The sequence below is a fragment of the Chenopodium quinoa genome, unplaced genomic scaffold (assembly GCF_001683475.1).
Source record: "Chenopodium quinoa cultivar QQ74 unplaced genomic scaffold, ASM168347v1, whole genome shotgun sequence".
In the NCBI taxonomy this organism is placed as follows: Eukaryota; Viridiplantae; Streptophyta; class Magnoliopsida; order Caryophyllales; family Amaranthaceae; genus Chenopodium; species Chenopodium quinoa.
Window position 1 is genome coordinate 1,746,519 of NW_018743977.1, and position 21,778 is coordinate 1,768,296.

At 31.2% G+C, this 21,778-nt stretch overlaps 2 protein-coding genes and 1 pseudogene across 2 annotated transcripts; 2 read left to right on the plus strand and 1 right to left on the minus strand.

Moving 5' to 3' along the window:
* Positions 1–557: 557 nt before the first annotated feature.
* LOC110689728 (BRCA1-associated RING domain protein 1-like) lies at positions 558–6,656 on the plus strand. Its single transcript, XM_021866511.1, has 13 exons — positions 558–1,066; positions 1,188–1,241; positions 1,371–1,441; positions 1,682–1,768; positions 1,885–2,108; positions 2,957–3,253; positions 3,395–3,495; positions 4,166–4,355; positions 4,452–4,549; positions 4,926–5,031; positions 5,238–5,403; positions 5,724–5,842; positions 6,074–6,656. The coding sequence occupies exons 1-13, from the start codon at positions 975–977 to the stop codon at positions 6,398–6,400; spliced, it is 1,932 nt and encodes a 643-aa protein (XP_021722203.1). The 5' UTR covers positions 558–974; the 3' UTR covers positions 6,401–6,656.
* A 416-nt stretch (positions 6,657–7,072) lies between these two features.
* Positions 7,073–8,177, minus strand: LOC110689729 (annotated as a pseudogene).
* Positions 8,178–11,404: 3,227 nt separating this feature from the next.
* On the plus strand, positions 11,405–16,216 carry LOC110689730 (mitochondrial amidoxime-reducing component 1-like). The gene is made up of 8 exons (XM_021866512.1): positions 11,405–11,578; positions 13,240–13,389; positions 13,598–13,774; positions 14,107–14,195; positions 14,277–14,341; positions 14,665–14,767; positions 15,463–15,573; positions 15,780–16,216. The coding sequence occupies exons 1-8, from the start codon at positions 11,482–11,484 to the stop codon at positions 15,903–15,905; spliced, it is 918 nt and encodes a 305-aa protein (XP_021722204.1). The 5' UTR covers positions 11,405–11,481; the 3' UTR covers positions 15,906–16,216.
* Positions 16,217–21,778: the final 5,562 nt, after the last annotated feature.

Here is a 21,778-nt window from a genome sequence, read left to right on the forward strand (position 1 = left end):
GTCGTTAATTGCGTATTAAAAAAATTATGAAAATTACATATTTGAAAAGTTCATAATGAGACGAATCTAACAAGATCCATTTTGATCATATTTTTCTTTATAGATTAGTATTAAAATGTGGTCAAAGTTTAGTCAAATTATTAAATCATATCAGATCAGACCTTAATAAAATTGAACCATATCTCCTTGTTTCAGGTGAAGAGAACAAGTCCTCAATAAGTTCTCATTTAAAGATTTTCCCACACCTGGTTAAAAAGGTTCCAATCAATTTTCTTCTATTTTACAGGTAAATGTGTCAAAATTTATTACCATTCCATGGTTAATAAGGAAAATAAGACAGTGAAAAACAAACATGGAATAAACTTTGAAAAAAGGAATATTTGTATTGGGAGTAGGTAAATATTTTTATAAATAGGAATAGTTGTATAGGAAATATGTAAATATTTTGATAAATGGGGATTAGTTGCATGAAAAATGTGTAAAAAAATAATTATTCTAATTTAAGAAATAATTAAAACCACACACCAAAAAGGGCAAACATAACTCTCTTTTAGAAACGGAGAGAGAGGTATAATTTTACGAAGTAGTCGTAATTGTTTTTCTAACATGAATATACACTTTTTTTTTTGATTATTTTTTTAAATATGTAAAAATTATTTTCGATTCCAAATGCAGTAATAACTAATAAGAACAAAGAGCCTCACTCAGTGTTTAACGTTAATACCAAAGTTCAAATTACCAACTTTCAAACCAAAAAATTGGCACCAAACTTTTGAAAATTTCAGATTAATTTGTTCCAAAATTTCCCGGCAAATTTTGTAATCCTTGAAAATTATTGGCGGGATATATTGTATAATCAATGGAATAAAAAACGACCCTCAAATACTCTCCTTCATTCACCATTAACCCTCGTTTCTCTCTCTAACTTCCCTTTCTCTCTCTACCTCATTTTCACCTTTTTTTTTTGCTCAACAATGGCGGAATCTCAAACTCGCAATGCTCATTTTCTCAATCCTTGGGCTCTTCATCTTCAAAAATTAGGGCTCGAATTAAAATGCTCTCTTTGGTATTTTCCTCCTTTCCTTTTTTTGTGTTTTTTTTTTATTTTATTTAAATATTTTTTTTTTTGGGTGATTTTAATTTGAAAGATTTCCAGATTTTGATGTTTTTTTGTTTTGATTTTCCAGCTTGAAGGAGTATAATAAACCAATGTTGTTACCTTGTGACCACATTTTCTGCAGGTAATTTGTGTTTTGTTTTTAAATTTTATATCTATTTACCCTTTTTAGTATGATGTAAAATGTGTGAAATGTTTGAATTTTTGGTATTTATTGAAGATGAATTGATCTGGGTTTTTCGATTAATTGCAGTTCTTGTGTACCCAAATCGAATTTATTCGGTTTAGATTGTCCCCTTTGCAAAGTACCCTATGTTGAACAAGGTACAATTATAAACTTTATCCTCCCAAATTTGTTAAATAATTGTAGATTTTCTGCTAATTATCGATGTATTATGATTATTTTGCAAATTAGCAAAAGGGTTTGTTATATAATTATTTTTTGGTTCATATGAAAAATTTCTTGTATAAATGAAAAAGCTTTATTTCTAATATTAGCTTAGATTACCCTTGTTTTGGTGTTCTATCTTTAAACATGGGTGAAAATGTTAACATCAATTGCAGATCTAAGGCGAGCGCCTTTTATTGAAAATGTGGTGAGCATCTACAAGAGTATGGATGCTTCTTTCTCTACTCATATGCTTAATTCAGGTATATATTATACTAACTAAACTTTTATTTTGATTTTTGTTCGAGGTCTAGTGATTTAGTCACTTATCCATATATTGTATATTGCTTCTTACAATGCCCTTGTTCTTTGTTTTTAGATTCCAGAAGAGGCAATGCAAATTTTTCCAATCAGATGGCGAAGAGACAAATTGAATCCTCTCCACCGGGGAACTCAAATAGCGGGACATGTGGGAATGTGGAGAAATATGAGGCTGTTGATGTGGAAATGAATCAGATGGAGTCGTCTCCGGACAGTCCTCCATCCTCTGAAGTTAGCAAGGGCGTCGATGCTAACTGTCGTGAGCCAGGAAGCAGCTATGATGTGAGTTGTGTGCTTATCTCTTGTCGCTATACTATTTCCTTGATTTGTTGCACCTTGCTTACTCAATATTGCTTGAAATGACCTCTTGTTGGGCCTTGATCAAGTACAATGCTTGCAATAAATAATTAGTGTCCTGCATTGACACAATAGCATTTCTGCCTGTGCTTTGTGTATCATTATTGCCTAAAATGGCTTCTTTTCTGGCATTGATAAAGTACAATGCTTGCAATCGAAATTATTTCAAGCTGTCCTGCATTTACATAGTATACCTGAAACAATAGCATTTCTGCTGCACATTGTGTATCAATTGCTTGAAATGGCTTCTTGTTGGGCATCGACGGATTACAATGCGCTTTTGAATGATTTAAGCTTTGACATTGTACACCTGAAATAATAGAATTTTGTTGCTAAATAATCATGCTTTCAGATATGCACTTTTCTGCATTAAAAAACATATGCTCATACAAAATTAGCAATTTTGGATAAAACTAACCCAAATCCAACAGCACATTGATGGAAGAATAAAGTGCCTTTTGATATTTTCTGTTATTTTTACAAATCTTGGTAGCCATCAATAAAGTAGCTGCATCTCTGAGCTATTAGCTATAGGAATTGTTAAACACTAATCAATCAGCCAGTGGACATTCTGGTTTGTAGAACCCAGTTATGCTGCTATCTTGTCCTAAATGTTTTGATTAACCCTACTTTAGGTATAGCACATATTTATATGTATTAGTTGGATCCTGGCCAGTGACTAGGTGTATATGTCCTTATCAAATACAGAGTACTTCATTTATTTTACTTGTTTTGCAACTTCTTATTGCTGATTCTGAAAACTATGCTTGCAGTCTGTAGGTAAATGTCCACCAAAGAAATCTGCCAAGAGAACTGCTGACGAGTATGGAGTTCAAGAGAAAAGTAGTGACCAATTTGGCAAGAAGCAAAAGCAGCTACAAAGCCAAGGTCAGCCACAGATTTTCCAGGGTAGTATGACACCAACTGTTGATCAGCAAAATGCTGCTTCTACCGGCTCTGACATGATCAATACTGGGAAAGATTCTAGCAACCAACAAGTTGTCATATTTGATATTGCAAATTTAATTAACCATGTATGTGCATTTTGCCATACTTGGAAGACAACAGAGGTAACTATGATTATACTCTATATACTTTAGTTTCTTTGTTGATCTGGTTGGTTCATTTTAGTTTCTAAGTACAATGATGTGTTATTGTGTGCACGGTTGGAATCATCACACAACTATTTTAAAATCTATTATCTCTTGTAGGGTAGTGGACCAATGCAGCATTTTGATAATGAACGAGAAGTTTTTGGCAGTGAGGCTGGCCGTTCTCATGTAATGCATGTGCACCAAAGCTGCATAGAATGGTGGGTGATCTTATGAAACCATATGAATATGTTTACTCATTACAGTAGTTGATTTGTTTTCGGCCAGAGGTTTCAAATTTATATTTAACTGTCTGAACTTTAGCACCGATTCTTGGTACATGTCTGCAAACCACTTAATGGGTTTTGAAGACTGAAGCAATAACCCTCAGGATGAATCTTGGCTTGGCATCATAAATTCTATTTATGTTCAAGATGATTACATGTCACAGTATAGAATTCAACTACATTACATTTAGTGGTCAAAATATTATGATCATGAAAGCTGAATAATCTGCCTAGATCTATTACTTGCTTAACTTTCCTAAAAGCCTTTTTTTTTTTTTTTTTTAATTAATTAATTAATTTATTTATTTTTTATCCTTGTATAACTGTGGTTTGTTGATTTTCGACATTTCATCTCTTCTGGTAGTGATACCTGTGCTTGTCTTGTCATGCATCAGAACTTTAGTGGCTTGATAATGATGCTTAGCTAATTAGGCATAAAAAACATTGTGTTTCTTAACACAGCTTAGATATGATCTTGGCTCAAATGTGTTTGAAGAAAAAAATATATACTTCTTAAGCAAGTACTTCTGTTACTTTGTAGACCAGATTCTGAATCAAAATGATTTTACATAGCTTGACATGTCCATAATATCTGTAATTGCAGGGCGCCTCAAATCTATTATGAGAATGATACTACAATGAAAAATTTAGATAAAGAACTTGCTAGAGCTGGAAAACTCAAGTGCACCAGCTGTGGGCTCAAGGGAGCTGCTCTTGGTTGTTTTGCAAAATCCTGTCGGAAAACTTATCATGTCCCTTGTGCATATGAGATTGCTGGATGCAGATGGGATATGGTGAGTTCTCTTTGCATATATTATACAAAACCTATTTGTTCTAATTACATTGGCCATAAAGAGAGAGACTAATTAGTATTTCTGTTGGTTTAACAGGATAAATTTCTGATGCTTTGTCCTGCTCATGCTTCCCAAAAGTTCCCTGGCGAGAGGTTCAAAAAGCCTGCAGTGAAAAAGTGCTCAACAACTCAAATGTATGATATTTGGTCTGAGCATTATTGATAAATTCTTTGGACTAATAAAGTGCTTTTAAGATACATGAATCGACTAAGTGCAAGTTGTTTTATTTTTCCATTAAGTCCTTGTCTGCACAACTCATGGGCAATATAGTCTTCCTTGTCTATGGCCCTGAAGCCTATACTCAGCCACAAAAGTGTATAATACCATGCCGGTAATACAAAAACATAAAACTTGCAAACCTGTTTGAACAACTATCTTTAAATGATTCTTAGTTTTCTAATTTTTCCCTAAAGATTCAATTTTAGCTTAATGATTTTTTAATGAGCTCTAAGTGCTATTTTGTAACTTTAAGTATCTTCTAATTCATCATTTTTGACACCTGGTTTTCAGATCTATTGAGCAGAAAAGCGTATGTGACTTAGATTTTTGGGCTACATCACCTACTGGAGCCAAGAATTGGGTTCTATGTGGATCTGCCCTTTCTGCAGATGAAAAGGTTTGTGCTTATTAATGTATACAAACTCTTCTTCTTTCCCCCCATTGTTTCTTAAAGCTAATTGCTAATTGTCTGCTGCACGTAAAAGTATGAGAGAGCAAGGAACCAAATGGTCCCAATCTATTGAGCTTCATGTTTTTTGATCAGTTTTAATATTCCCTTGCATTATAATTTTGTAACATATTCTATTTTACCTATTCATGCAGTATAAGTTGGTGAAGTTTGCAAACTTATGTGGAGCAACAGTGACTAAGGCATGGACCCCAGATGTTACTCATGTTGTTGCAGCAACAGATGCAAATGGTGCTTGTAGTAGGACACTGAAAGTTCTCATGGCCATTCTTAATGGTAGATGGGTACTTAATATTGATTGTAAGCTCTCTCTTCCTCTGACATAGTTGTCATAGTAAAACTTTTTCATTATGTTTTTTTAGCATGGCCAATGAGGCTTTAAGGACAATCTTGAACATGGATTCTTGGGGTACATAGAAGTTTATTGTGTGTGATGCTTGTAATTGAAAATGCTCTTGAGGTTTATTACCATACACCGGCAATTCCCATTATATGAAACTCGAAGAACTCTTGGGTCTTTAATCTTATGTGAAAACTGTATTTGCATCTCCTAAAACCAAAAGAACACGCTTTAGTTTCTACATATCTCATAACAGTCCTCGTTGGATGGTTTGTCTTAGGGGTTGAAGCGTGTATGCAATCAAAATGTCCTGTAGATGAAGTGCCTTATGAAATTATCCTTGATAACCACGGCTGCTGTGATGGTCCCAAAACTGGCAGGCTCAGGGTTCCGAGTAATGTAAGTCCTCTTTGATCTCAGATACTCTTATATAACCTTGAGAATTCCTTTTCTTATGAACCATGTACGTGTTTGGTTTATTTAACTTGACCTGAATCACTATTTTCTTGCATATTACTGAATTTGACTTCAGAATATTACTTGTGAATTTCCAATGAGCAAAATATATCTAAACTTTCATTCCTACAAACAACAGTTTTACATATTTCAGCTATACTGTTCTGTTAACAGGCACCAAAGCTTTTCAACAGCTTGAGATTCTTTTTCACTGCTGGCTTTGTGGAAGCATACAAGAATGATCTGCAAAATCTGATAATAGCAGCAGGAGGTACCATCCTCGACAGTGAAGAAAAACTGCAGCAATTTAACGATGAATCAAGTCATCCATCGACTACAATACTAGTTTATAATGATGATACAACAGGAGAAGTTAATGAGGTCTTGCAACAACAATTAATGGTACAGAAACTGGCTCTAGAGAGTGGCTCTCAGGTGATTGCTCATACATGGATTTTGGATTCGATTGCTTCCAGTGCATTGCAGCCCTTTGTCAAATAATAAAAACCGAAAATGAACATCCCTGTTAATGTATAGGGTTTAGTACAAAAATATTTATTTAGACTAGTTATGTTTATTGATGGGTCCTTAAGGTACGAGGGCTCTGTCCTCCCATTTAGAATTACAATAGTTTTGTAACTTATAGACTGCTAATAATTATTGATAGGTATTGCTGTACTAATAGTTTTAGATGATCAAGTTTATGCGGATTTTGTTAATAGTAGTATAATTGATCAGTATGGGATCAGTCATTAAATGTTCTTCCTTTTGAAATGAACACTCAGCATTACATTTTTAGGGTCTGTTCTGATTTACTAAATTGAGTTGAGCTGAATTGAATAATTCTGAAATAAATTGTTTATGAGAGAAGAAAATTAGGAATCGAATTGAACTGATTAGAGCTGAACTGAAATTAAGCTAAAGAGAACAGACTTTTAGTCATCTGCTTGCCTCATTCTTTCCTAACATAAAAATGATGAAAACAGAAATATATCTGTGATTTAGGTAGTAACACTAACACTGCTGCAGCTCTGTGACTGTTACGAACTAAAACGAACCACTTACGAGGTCCATTCCCAAGATTACCCAAACCCGAAGACCAAATCAGGAAAAGAAGGGGTTAACACACCCCATCATGTAAAAACATAAGCTTAAACATACATAAAAACCAAATTAAAGCAACAATAGCATCGAAGAGCAGCAACTACTCGGCAAAGAACCCGATACCAAAGTTTTTGGTAAATTGCTTGACAAATTTCATGACACACATAGTCCATGTCGTGTTCAATTAAATGAAATGCTATCAAAATCGATTTTTATACTGGCATTTATATAAAATTATACTGTTCTTTCTCTTGAGGGAGCCCCATTTAATCATAAACAAAAATCGTTTATCTAATGCCATTTCCGTAGATAAATCAAAACCAAAACCATTATGCTCATTTGTAATCAAAATTAGGCATCGGAGTAGGCGCATCAAAGCTCTCCAAGACTGATTCGCCCCCGCCGCTACTCGAACCACTCCCCTCGTTCCCTTGACCACCACCACCAAACCACCCACCAAAAAACCCACCACTTTGACCCCCCTGACCAGACCCACCAGCACCAGCACCCGTTTGAGCATACTCATAACCCCCCATCAGCGGGGCCCCACCAGCCATCCCAGCTCCTGTCATGCCTGGCTCATCATACATAACCTGGGGCGGCGGCGACAAAAGCCGATTAAACATAATCCCAGCACCTTCAATCAAAGCAAGAAGAACCCCACCAAAAGCGGCAGAAGATCTGAGACCCTGACGCATCTGAAGGAAGCCACCAGTGGCAGCTCCGGCGAAGATTGAATTCCAAGGATCTTCCTTTTGACGAAGATACACCATACCACAGTCGAATGTCGAGAATAAACCACCCCAAGCGGCGAACCCACCACCAGTTCGAGGTGCGCTCATTCCAACGGTGTTGGCTCCACCAACAAACCGCTCACCTTTTGGGGAATTGTAGGCTCCCTTTATGAAATGGAACACTGAACCTCCACGGCTCCCATCGCGAATGCACCGCCTAAGTCGTCCAGGATTCGGTCCGGACATGGTTCTCGAGATGTTTCTGGAGTTCCCATGCCGGCTCGAGCTGGAGGAGAGAGAAAATTGGTGGGATTTTGTTTTGAGGGAGAAAGAGAGAGGAGAAAGGGTTTACCATTTAAGCCCGTTCACTTTTGGGTTTTTTTTTTTTTTTTAAAATTATTTTTATTGATTTTCAGTTATATTTCTTTTTTAAGGTTACTGATTTTTATTGAACTGAACTTATTTTGCTGAACTGAAACTATTTTGCTTGAATTGAAATTATTTTTACTATATATATTTTTTTTAAGGTGAAGTGAACAGGGCCTTAATAACTCCAATGAGAAATGAGCCTAATAACCTATTTTTTGAAATTAGCAATCAATCCGATCCGTTTTAGTCAACTCGAAGCCAAACTGATCCGAAGAATGGTAAACCATATAAGAACCATAACCCGATAACAAATCGAACCGTTTGAATTCAATCTGAAATCGATCTAAATTGAATACGTCTTAAATTGGTGTTAACCCAAACTGTTTCTAACCCAAAACCCTTTTAACTCGAGAAAAATCATTTTGAACCTAACTGCATCAAACTGCTACCCATTTTAAATTAAATGAACGGTTTAAAAATCACAAATTGTTTAAGTTAAATCGTTTACGAATCGCAAACCGTTTAAACCAAACCATTTACAGCATGTTACTCGTTTAAAATTTTACTCAATTTAATTGAAGACTCGAAGTTAGGTTAAATTGTTTAACTTCACTGAATTTTTATTTATTTTTTTATTTTTAAAGCTTAAAGGTCCTACAGATTAGGAAGAATAATTTAATTAGAGCTTGATTTTATAGAGGTCCCGTTATAGGTTATAGTACCTCTTGGAGAGGACGACTCTTGTTTTGCTGAGAAGACGAAAGAGAAAAGGGGAATTTTCAAAAATTCGATGATCAAACAAGTAGTCGATAATAATGTGATGATGAAATGATAATACGGAGTACCTTCTAAATTTGTATAGTATATAATGTTTTAAATCTCGAATTTATATAAAACAAACCTATTATAATTCGACAAAACTCCGCTTAAAACCTGATTTCAACCTGGCCAAAATTTATATGAATTAAACTGACCCATCAATTATTTTCACTGATTTAAATTGACATGCCATTCCGCCAATGAAATGAACTTGTTTCAACTTGACCCGATTTGACCTCAATAAACCAGGCCCATATAATCACCGACCTTCATTATATTAGCTAAAAGTTTACGCAAAAGTTTTAGTACACTTAAAACCTTAGTTAACACAATCTAATATCATGTACGGAGTAAGTATATCATTTTAACACATCATTTTCTCAGCCTAAACCCGACCATTAGGCCACCACTGCACCCAGACCCAACCACCAGGCCACCGCCCCTTCTCTACTAGTTGGGTGAGGTCGTGACGGTGTGGGGATAGGTGGGAGTTCACGGGAATGGGGGATTTTGTTTTTGTTTTTTTTAAAATTAAAATCAATTTTTTTTATTAATTTTTTTAAAAAATAAGAAAATTGTAAAAAAATAAAAATAAAAAATTAACTAATTACAAAGTGACATGTGTCATACTAACCCATTAAACAGGTTACCAACCAGTTTCACCCCATTTATGGAAGATCATGTGCAATCTAAAGTTGGTTTTATTTATGGCGGATCGGGCAAAGGTCATAATATTCCAGTCAATTTTTCCAAAAACATTAGGATGCCCTTCTCACGAGGGGTACTCCTAATGTAAGAAATAGTCTTCTATATGCATATAGGTTTTTGGTCTTGTTTTATTGGTTATCAAAATACTAAAAATACTTGTGTTTTTACTAAAATCAAGCATTATATTGTCCAATAAAATAAAATAAAATAAAATAAAAAACACTAAGTCTTGTATTTTTCTCCTATGAATCAAGCATTATACTATCCAATGCAAAAAAATAAAATAAATTGAAGACACTAAATCTTGTAATTTTCTCCTATGGTTTCCTCTTAAACTAACTAAACTTGATCAAATAAATCATTGCCTTAGAGTTCCAAGCACGAGTATTATAGAACATAAAATATTACTTGTATTAATTTAATATCCATTAATCCATTATTCATTCTTAATTAAGCATCAATATCAATATATATATTATTAAAATTCATGGCAAGACATGTTGTTTTGCCATGTGTCATCAATTTTGTCATTTGGCATATGATGTGTCGCCAAATCATATCATACCATTAATAATTAAAAAACTCCATGCATTAATTAACCTCCATGTATTAATGATTAGTTTAATTGATAAACTCTTCATATGCATAACAATTTCCATTGGAATGTAACTCCTTAATTAATAATTATACAATAATAAAGTTTGTAAGAAATTAAACATTACTCCATTTTTATTTTGTGCATTAATTCATAAAATTGTAACTATAGAGTAAAAGATTTTTGTGCATTATGGAGTAGTATATATTTTGACATCAAATTTATAAAGATTTGATTTATCATTTTTTTTTAACAACGAGTTGATTTTAATGCAAAATAATTATTTTTATAGTTAAACTAGCTCATACAAACAATAAACTACTTAAGCTATCATCTTTAAAAAAAAAAAAAAAAAAAAAACACTTAAGCTCTCAGTGACAAACAAGCCGAAATATATAGTTCGATTAAAGTAATAAATTTATAATGACCCGGGGCATTAGGCCAATAACTAGTTTGTCTTCTAAATATTAAGCAAATTTATCAACATACGACTCCCTCTGTTTCTATTTATTGGTTACATTTTGACTTTGCACGTTTGTTAATGTACTTGTTTGTCATTAATATCTTTCTATTGTATATTTATAAAAGTTATAACGATTGAATATTAATAAAGTACTCAGTTGAGGTGAATCAAACAAGATCTTTCTTGATTATATTATGCCTTAACTTTGGGATTAAATTAGAAAATTTTCTTAGCTTATAAAAGTGTCAAAAATCAAAACGTAACCAATAAAAAAAAATAGAGAGACTACATGATATAGTGATATATGGATATACCTTTGTTTGTGTATACCAATTAAACTTTATCAAATAAATCCTCCATTCTGAAGTATGTATCGGGCGCTCTCATTGATACAAGTACCAATTTTTTTTTGACATTTTCCGGCAAATTGTATTTTTTTTTTAGGCAATTTTCCGGCAAATTGTTTGGCAAATGAAATGAGTGTATGAGTCACATGAAACACATAAGTACATAACCCATGTCGTATTCAGTAGTCACTTAAATGAAATGCTATGAAAATCGATTTTGACCGTTCTTATATTTATTGCGTACAATTTACGAGCTGTCCACTTCTCCTTTCTTGGAAAATTTGAAAATTCTCTGCATTTAGAAGATAAAAATAAAATAATAATAATAAAGGTAAGATGACAATGAAAATTTTGTGACCTAAATATTAGAGCAAAGTGTAACAGAAGAAATACAATACTCTCAAATAAAAAAAAATAAAAAAAAATTAAAAAAATCAGAAAGAATGGAAAAAGAAAGTGGGAGAGTAAAATCAATTTTTGTTTATCCAATTAAATCATGTCGAGGAATTTCAGTTGCTCATGCACCTATCACCTCTACTGGTAATTTCTCTCTTTCTTGTGTTTTGATTCTTTATGATTACAATTAGCTTCATTAATTTATGTTTAATTGCCATAATTTTGTGGAATTTTCTTTATATTTGGCATAAGATATGAATTTTGTAGATAATAATGTAGACGGATCCAATCCGAGTTTTTGGATGTGGAGAACTACCCTTTAGAGTTTAAGTGATTGTTTGGTTAATGTGAGAATTAGATTTTTTTGGAAGTTGTATATCACGAGAGATAATTTTTGTAATTGGAATGGTCTTTCGAGTTGTTTGGTTGATAATTTGATACTAACGGGGCGTTTGGTAAGTAGGAATAAGAGTATTAGGAGAGATTGTTATATACACCCGAGTGTACGGTATATCCATGAGCATTTTGTTCTTATCTTGAGGATTGTTATTCATTTAATCATCAAACGAAGAGCAAAAACTAACTTTGGGTTAATTGGGTACACAGTAGACCCGGGTGTGTATAAAATATTTCAGGGGAATAGAGGTTGGGATAAGGAATGAGGATTTGTTGTTGGGAATTCATGAAATAAGACCAATGTTGTGCTTGGTTGTAAATATTACGGAGTATGAAGGAATGAGAATTTGTTGTTCGGAATTCATGAAATAAGACCTCTCGAGGCAAGGCATGACTTAATCAAGGTTTTATTAACACTCAAAATCGTACTGAAATTCGTGTAAATTGGCTGCAAAATCCCAAGAAGGTATGAACACCAAGAAGCAGCTCAACAGAATAAGTTTTGCTAAAAAAATGCAGATTAATTTAAGCCAATACCCAAGTATACAGCCATCATAAACATGTATTGTTTCTCTACACTGTATTGTCCCTTTAATCAGTATAGGTTTAGAGCCTTAGTTACCTTTAGCCACCAAAAGGTGACCGAGTTTTTGTCAATATGAAGATACTAAGGAATTGTCTTGGTTTCATGTTCATGTTGCATTATACCTTGGGGCTTAGTACCACGAGATGTGACATCTCTAAGTTTGTTCTTGCGAGCAAAAACGCACTCCTTGATGCAGGGGTGATATGTATCTATGTTTTTTTCCCTAGAGTGAATTGCTTATTTGCTTTAGTTTTGTTCTTCCTCAAAAATTGTCAATTTTCTATTACAAAAATGTGTTAGAAATTTATCTAAAATGGGGATAACTCAAACAATATGGAATAGTTTGGGAAACCAGTAGCTACTAACTACCCCATGAGATTATGTGAATCTAATTAACATGAGAACATATAATATGTAATGACGCAGATAGGCTGTGTTACGGAAACTCTTTAGGACAAGGGGAGGGTAGGAATTAACAACTGTAACAAGTAACGAAGGGTGGATGTTCTGTAACATTCCAAAGATGGAAGAGACTAAGAAAGTAAATCATCAAAATGTGCACTAGGAATTAACTTCACGTCCATGGCATTTTGAGATCCTTGTGAAATTATTTCAAGTTTCAACCTTTGCAATAGAACAGATCACAAACTAATTACTTAAAAGATACAGTATTATACTCAAGAATCTTGCACTGAAAAGTGAAAAACATTTTGCATGATTTTCATTTATTTTAAATAATACTACCGCTTTAGGGTAAATTTTGGGTAGTCCAATGTTGCAGGTGCAAAATGACTTAAAATTTTTTTGCGCTCACAATTTTCAGGGTTTCGGTGGGACAGACAATGGATGATTGTCAATGCAAATGGGAGGATGATCACTCAAAGGGTTGAGCCAAAGCTTGCTCTGATTGAAATTGAGTTGCCTTCTGAAGCTTTTTCTGAGAGTTGGGAACCTTCAAGTGACTCATACATGGGTAAAGCCTTGTACTTTCACCCCACACATTTATCTGTGATGTCTATGCACCAAACAGTTCCTATGGCTATTGGATTGTGAAATTTTTAACATACATATTTCATTTGATCTTCATTCCCCGAGATTATGAGGTGATGTATTGGCCCTTTCATAATAAATTTAAATTGAAGTGATGTTTTGTCTTTGATGTGTATATTTTTTTCCTGTAGTGATAAGAGCTCCAGGGATGGATACACTGAAGGTTTCTTTGGGTAAGCCTCGTGATATGGTTGAGCATGTATCTGTATGGAATTGGAATGGCTCTGCATTAGATGAAGGAGCCACAGCAGCTGCATGGCTTTCAAGTTACATTGGTAAAACAAGTCGGTTGGTGCGATTTGATCCAGGTATTTCCTGCTTGACTTTTATGTCTTTAATTAGTCTTATAAAAGTCATGAAAAGGTCTGCTTAAAGATTGGCTGATTATGTCTAATTTTGTAGTATCTAATTGCATGTTAAGAGCTTATCTTTAGCAGAAAATCCTAGTACAGGAATCTATTAGCACTTCTTAAGTTAAGCCCATGTTTTCGGCTCCAAGGCTCCAATATATTTGGAGGTCATTGCAAAAATACTCTTATGAGTTATGACAGTTACAAGGGACTATCCTATATAGAGTTTCATTTTCTCGCATTTATATAGTAGATGAGAGATCTTATACTGTAGTGTTTTTTTACTGCAGCATCACAAACTAGAGCGACAAATCCTGAGTTTGCTAATGGATATAAAACCATGTTTTCTGACCAGTTTCCTTTCCTGCTGATATCCCAGGTTAATTATATGCAATAATAAAATAGAATTTTGCTCATTTGCCAGTTTTAAATGAAGGATCTCACTAGCATGTCTTTACAGGGCTCACTGGACGCACTGAATAAATCTCTCAAGGAGCCAGTACCGATAAACCGTTTCAGACCCAAGTACTTACAAGTTTTCTGATGTCTTCAAAATTCCGTTTTCCATTCACAGGATATTTATGTTTCTCTTGTTCCATAGATCACTCTCTTTGGTACTTGTTGCTTATGAAGTAATAATTGTATGCTATTAGCATTGCCACAAAAAAAATAAAAAATGCTTTTAGGGGTAATTGATTGTGCTGTTAATTTAAGGTGTATGGGTGTTATTGACAAATTTTCATTGCGAATAGTCTTAACAGACTATTTGTACTATATCACCATCTGATTTTGGAATTCTTGGATTTGCTTCTATTTTTGATACCATTACCCTGCTTTTGATGTTGCAGCATTCTTGTTGAAGGTTGTGGACCATTTACCGAAGACTTGTGGAAGGAGATCAAAATCAACAAGTCAACTTTTGTTGGCGTAAGGCTTTGTTCACGGTGCAAGGTAAGCAACTTTTGCTTTTGCATAACCATTTTCTGCTTAATGAAAATTGTAAATCATTAATCCTCAATCCCTTAATAACAATAATAGCATGGACTATAATTTATTAAGGTCTTTACAGACGAGTTAACTTTTTTGGTTAAATAAGGGAAATGTTCTGTATCAAGTAAATTTTACAGCAGAATTGTGGTCATGATCAAGATAACAAACTCAAGAGGGCAGTAGTGAACTGGTTGTGAAGCATTGGGAGTTGCATCATGCAGGTGTTACATTGCATTATTTGCAGGTCATAACCAATGCAGCCTGATTGAAAACTAAAGGATAATGCCAATATACGTATTACTTGTATATTTCAAGTACTTATTGTTTATTTGTTTTCTGTAAGATTATCGAAATTACACTCTCCAATACCGTACCTTGTTATTTTGTGAAGACATGAGTAAATGTATACATTTGTCATAGGTAAAATACGGATTTAAGGTGTAGAGACTAAAAAGATAAATTATTAACACGATTTTAACTGTTGCGATAATACAAGGAGTTATACCAGTTGTAAATACTCGGTATGATATTACGACATGTTATTCAAAATTCAGTGTGTACATAATTACATATATGAAGTTTTGAAATTTTGTCAAATGTTCACCCTCCCTCATTTTTCCCTATGGTGTTGGGACTGTGGCTTGGCCATACTGCAGATACCTACGATCAATCAAGAAACAGGGATTGCTGGTTCAGAGCCAAATAAAACTCTCATGGAATTCAGATCAGATAAAGTCTTGCTTCCGAATAAAAAACCTCAAGGAGAGGTATGCTATCAAATCTAAGGCCTTGTTTCGTTCATCTTGTTTCTACTTATTTCAGAAAATATAAGTTACAATTTCAAATAGAGGGTTAATAAGTTAAGATAAGATATATTAAGGAAAAAGACGCCATATATGTGTATGTTTATTTGAATTCACTTGACTTCATAGCAATAGTGTAAGGTGATAACTTTTTTGAGATTGTGGTGCAGATTTATGTAGGACAGCACTTAGTTTGTAAGGACTGCTTTACCAGGGATAGGGGCAACGTTATTCAGGTGGGAGATCCGGTTTACGTTGTGCAGCAACTTTCTTCAACTGCAGAGGCTGCAGCATAATACCACCCGACTCAAATTGTATTACAGTACCTTATAACACGCGTATGTGCCAAAGCATAAGCTAAGGGAGATACTTTAATATCTAAATAATGAGCACCAGGTGTTGGTGTTTTCTTATGTCAAACGTTGTCCTTTGATAGACAAACATTACCTGAAACTCTACATATTTAACTCTATGCATCTTGTAAGGAATCATGCTTCCTTTGATAGACAAACATTACCAGAAACTCTACATATATAGCTCTATGCATCTTGTAAGGTATCATGCTTTTCAGGAATAACATTGATGTGCATCTGATGCACTTTTTTTCCAAGCTTCTAGGAAAAAAAAAGTGGTTTAATAAAATCATTTATAGAGAAATGGCCATGACTAATACACCTATTTTTTTTACCGTTCAAATTCACTTTTATCAGTTTTCAATGCACACATATAAACATACGGAGTATTAATCTTCAAATTCACATTATTTATAAAAAGTTAAAAAGTTTGTCCCTTCATTAATAAATACTCGCATCACTTGTGTTTGTGTTTGTAGCCTCCGTACATAGTTTTAGAAAAGTGTGCGAGTCATACAAGGTAATGAAATATAAGGGTTTGCTAAGGGGTGAAATAGGCCCTTGGAGCTTAACGGCCCAAAGATTAAGGATACACGTAACATAATTTTAAGGATATACTGTATAATTGTGTCATGGCCTTGTCTAGAGTTGGACTAATAAGGTTGATTTATACAGTACTTGTATACTCTTTTCATCACTCGATTAACATATTTAGCAGTTTAACTTTCTATATTTTGTTATTCTCATTTGTTTTACTAAAATTTTCTAACACATTCCTATTATTTTCCAGCAATAAGCTAAACAAAATACAATAAGTTTTGTATAAGGTGGGTGTACGTTAATTTTATTGTAAGTATGAGAGTAACTTTTATTTTTATGGTAACTTTAACCCTTAAAGGATAACTTTTAATTTGTCGTTGGTTTGAATTTTATATTAATATGTAATTTCTTATAGATTCATGATTACATACTATAAAGGCTAATATGATTTTTTTTTTTTCTGAAACCATAAATGCTAATATGATTAATCTAATACATTATAAGTTTTTTTATAAGATGAAATTTATTGGTAGAAAAATAATAACTTTCGTAGTATAAAGGGTAACTTTAAATACTTTTAACATAATATTAACTCGTCTTACAATAAATTAACGTACACCCGCCTTTTTGGAGAATTTGTGAACAAAATATTTACTTATATTTTGTTTTAAATTTCTTTTTTGCTTTTTTTACCCACCCACTTTTTACTTTCTTAGTATCGTTCATGATTCAAGTTATAAGAGATTTAGAGTAACTCCAAGTGTCCTTAATAGGATTAAATCACAGCCACAACGTTAGAAGTTACTTTCTTAACTATTAGGCAAATAGAAATAGAGATAAAGTATACTTCTAATAATAAAAAAGCATATATGAAATAATAATATTAATTAGGGTATTTATTCATTTGAAATTAAATTTCAATAAGAATTAAATAAATGGAACTTGAAAATAAATGATAAAAACATAATATTTCCTATAATCTAATCTAATATATATATATATATAAAGTAGGCATTTTTCGAGAGCATTCGGAACGCCACATAAGCAAAGGTATATTTTCGACCAATTAAAAGTTAGATTTTTATTTTATTTTGGAATTAAAAAATTCGTTTGCCACCTAAACAAAAGTGACGAATGAAATTTAAGAATTTTGCGACGTAAGTAAAAACAACGAATATTGATTTATTAGGATTTAATTTATTTAAAGAACTAAAAATTATCTTTTAAAATAATCATCTTTAGATATAGGATTTATATACCTACTATTATAAGATAAATTTTTATAGTGTTTATGATAAGAAATAAAAATTATTCCTTAATTATAATTAAATCAAAATTTGTGACATTTACCGTTATAAATTGACGCATCATATGACACCAAAAAAATTTCGTATCAATACAAAACCAAACCAAACAAATTTTGTGTCAGTTTTATTAGGTCATCAATGGCTGGTTAATTCTTAGCCTAATTTTTAAAACCCATGTTTAAATGTATATTTGTGATTATTGCTTAAATTGTGTTTATTTGGGATAATTAATGATTATATGTTTATGTTTTGTTTACTGAATTTTGTTTTTACATGCAGATCTAATTTAATTAGAGAATTATATTTGAGCAAAAATCTTTGGAATAACAAAGTACGAGTTTTCTCGTCTGATGATACTATTGGATGAGGAGGTATTATATCTTTATACATTGTTTACATTTATTAAATTTTTTAATGAACCTTTTTGTTTTTTATCAATTAATTTTATGATTAAAATAAATTTTTTTGTGATTTAGGTAGCTTAATTAAGTCATAAAATTAACTTAATTTTTTTTATTTTTGATTACAGGGTGATTACGTTCATGCCTCAATTAAAGTCAACTTTGTTCTACAATTTTGTTCGAAATTGATTGAAGGAAAAGTTTACTCCATTAGATACTTTTCAATCGTAACAAATAAGAAGCAATATCGCACGCATTGTCAGCGACAACAAAATAATGATTCAATTTTCCAAAATACTATTGTTTAAGCGATTGGGGACGATAAAAAATTCCAATGCATAGATTTAATTTTGTATAATTACAATTGTTAGATTAATTTCACAAAAATTATTCACTTTCTGGTAAATATTTTAATTTATTTTATAAGACTATAAAGATTAATTTTATATAAATTTTATTTTTGCTAACATGTTTTATTTATCCACTTTTATTAGATGGAAGAGATATGGGTGTGAACAAAGTTGGTGATCCTATCGAAATTTTTTTACATTGAAATATTACATCTAATAACTATTAATTTTAATGTTCTTATCAAAATTTTACTAGGGGAATAAATTACATAAATTAATAAAAAATCATCCTTAACAAACAATAGCAAAGTAATAAAAAATATTATGAGTATGATCTAATTAAAAAAATTATTCTTATGAGATTTTATGTATAAAAAACCGTGGGATATTAGAATTTTATTATTAAAAATAATAAAAATTATCTTATGAAATTAATGGTGTTATCTAAATACTTTATTAATAAGATATTTTTTCATAAAAAAATTTAAAACTTATAATGCAATAAAAAAATTTAACTTCTTTATTTAAACATTTTATGTCTAAAAAATTGAAAAGACAGATTATTTGTTAGAGATCAAGAGATTACAAGAAATATACAAAATGATATATAGATTTGAGAGTTTAGTTTCAAATGTAAAAAGCAACGAATAATGATTTGGGATTTAAATTATTTTAAAATTAAAAATTATTATCTTTTCACATTAAAGATTTTATCCTAATATGTAATCAATGAAATATCATATTTACATTTTTTTTTTTGAAAGATATCATATTATTGTCATATAACTAACAACAACGAATAAATACAAAACAATAATAAATTAAGTCGCATTATAAATTACATTAAAAAAACTATACTTTTGTAATTGGCAATATCATTTTAATTAATATTTTTTTTTGTTGTCTGAAATTTTTAAATTTTAAAATAAATCAAATAATTAAAAAAAAAACCTTAGAGTATATAGGAAAATATCTTTTCTTGAGATTTATGTATGAAAAAAAAAATCGTGCGTTGCCACCTAGATAAAAGTAACAAATTAGATTTGATATATCTAAAATTTAGGATACTTAACAATTATTTGTTTATGTAATGGCATACGATTAGATGTTGTATACTTAATATATGGATGACTTTGGTTATTTTTAGATAAGATGAAAACATTTCAATGCATAGATTTGATTTTATATCGCAACAATTTTTCATTTATTGGTAAATATATTGATTTAATTTATATAAATGTAAAGATTTATTAATTTATATCAATTTCAGTTTGGCTAACATTTTTATCCATTGATGTAGTAGGTCGGTTGTGGACGAGGTTGATGATTCTATCGAAATAAAAGATATGATAAAACAATGAATGATGATTTAGGATTTAAATTGTTATAAATTTATCATTGCACATTAAAGATTTTATATAACGGAAAAAATTATTTACAATTTATTTATATTTAATAAATTCATTATAAATTATAGTAAAAAAAATAAATATTAAACTTTTGTAATTATGTCTGAAGTTATTAAATACAATAAATCAAATAATTAAAAATCTTAGATAAAAAATCGTGCATCGCACGAGCTTCCATCTAGTATATATAAATAAAGTAAGCATTTTTGGAGAGCATTCAGAGCGCCACGTAAGAAATATACTTATTTCAACCAATAAGAAGAAATATTTGTATTTTATTTTTGAATTAATAAATTATGTCGCCACCTAGATAAAAGTAACGAATTAGATTTAATATACTTCGTATCTAAAATTTTAATGCCACGTAGATTATAATCCACGAATTAAATTATTTTAATTAAAAAAAATAAAGTAAAAATATAGGAAAAGATAAATTTATTAATTCAATACTACGAGTATAAGAAATCCAAAAAAAATATACTAAGAAAAATTTAAATGATAAACGCTTATAATAAAGTTTGATACCTATCATTATAAGATAAATTTTGATAGTATTTATGATAAGAAATACAAATTGTTCGTTAATTATAATTAAATTAAAATTTGTGACACCTACCATTATTAATTGACACATCATACAACACAAACAAAATTTCGTATCAATAAAAAACCCCATCAAGCGAATTTTGTGTTAGTAATTTTGTGTTAATTTTTGGTTATCAATGGCCGGGTAGTTTTTAGCTTAATTTTTAAAATCATATGTTCAAATTAGTATTTCTAATTATTACTTACATTGTATTAATTTGGGATACTCAACAATTATATGTTTATATTTTATTTACTAAATGTTTTTTTACATGCAGATTTAACACATCATACGACACAAATAAAATTCGTATTAATACGAAACCCCATCAAGCGAATTTTGTGTTAGTAATTTTGTGTTAATTTTAGGTCATCAATGTCCGGGTAATTTTTAAAATCTTATGCTTAAATTTATATTTGTAATTATTAGTTACATTGTATTTATTTAGATACTTAACGATTATTTGTTTATGTAATGACATACGATTAGATGTTGTATACTTAATATATGGATGACTTTGGTATTTTTGGAGATGATGAAAAAATTCCAATTATCGCAACAATTTTTCATTTATTGGTAAATATATTGATTTATTTTATATAAATGTAAAGATTTAATTTATATCAATTTCAGTTTGGCTAACATTTCACGGTTCAATTTATCCATTGATGTAGTAGGTTGGTTGTGGACGAGGTTGGTGATTATATCGAAATAAAAGATATGGTAAAAAAATGAATAATGATTTAGGATTTAAATTATTAAAAATTTATCATTTCACATTAAAGATTTTATATAACGGAAAAAATATTATATCAATTTATTTATATTTAATAAATTCATTATAAATTACAGTAAAAAAAAATATTAAAACTTTTGTAATTTTGTCTGAAATTATTAAATACAATAAATCAAATAATTACAAATCTTAGATGAAAAAACCCTGCATCGCACGGGCTTCCATAAAGTAAATATATAAAGTTGTACGATTAATCAAAGTCACGCGATATAACAAAACCTAAGCGGTTCGATTAGCCAGCAGGGGACGAGATATGGCATTTCAACTTTTCGTAAGTGTGGTGCATGTAGGTAACAAATAACCATTATTGACACATATGATTTATTTGGATAGATAAAAAGTTTATGTTAATAATATATTTTAAAATTTAGCATATAGAAAAAAAAAAAATCTTAAAATTTAATAAACAACTCGGGACATCGCACGG

Bases quoted from the DNA above. Each gene is read 5' to 3' on its own strand.
- LOC110689728 (XM_021866511.1), top strand. From the start codon at position 975: ATGGCGGAATCTCAAACTCGCAATGCTCATTTTCTCAATCCTTGGGCT. The intron at 1,242-1,370 runs GTAATTTGTGTT...GATTAATTGCAG, and splicing joins TGTGACCACATTTTCTGCAG to TTCTTGTGTACCCAAATCGA. The intron at 5,843-6,073 runs GTAAGTCCTCTT...TTCTGTTAACAG, and splicing joins GGCTCAGGGTTCCGAGTAAT to GCACCAAAGCTTTTCAACAG.
- LOC110689730 (XM_021866512.1), top strand. From the start codon at position 11,482: ATGGAAAAAGAAAGTGGGAGAGTAAAATCAATTTTTGTTTATCCAATT. The intron at 11,579-13,239 runs GTAATTTCTCTC...CACAATTTTCAG, and splicing joins TGCACCTATCACCTCTACTG to GGTTTCGGTGGGACAGACAA. The intron at 14,196-14,276 runs GTTAATTATATG...ATGTCTTTACAG, and splicing joins CTTTCCTGCTGATATCCCAG to GGCTCACTGGACGCACTGAA.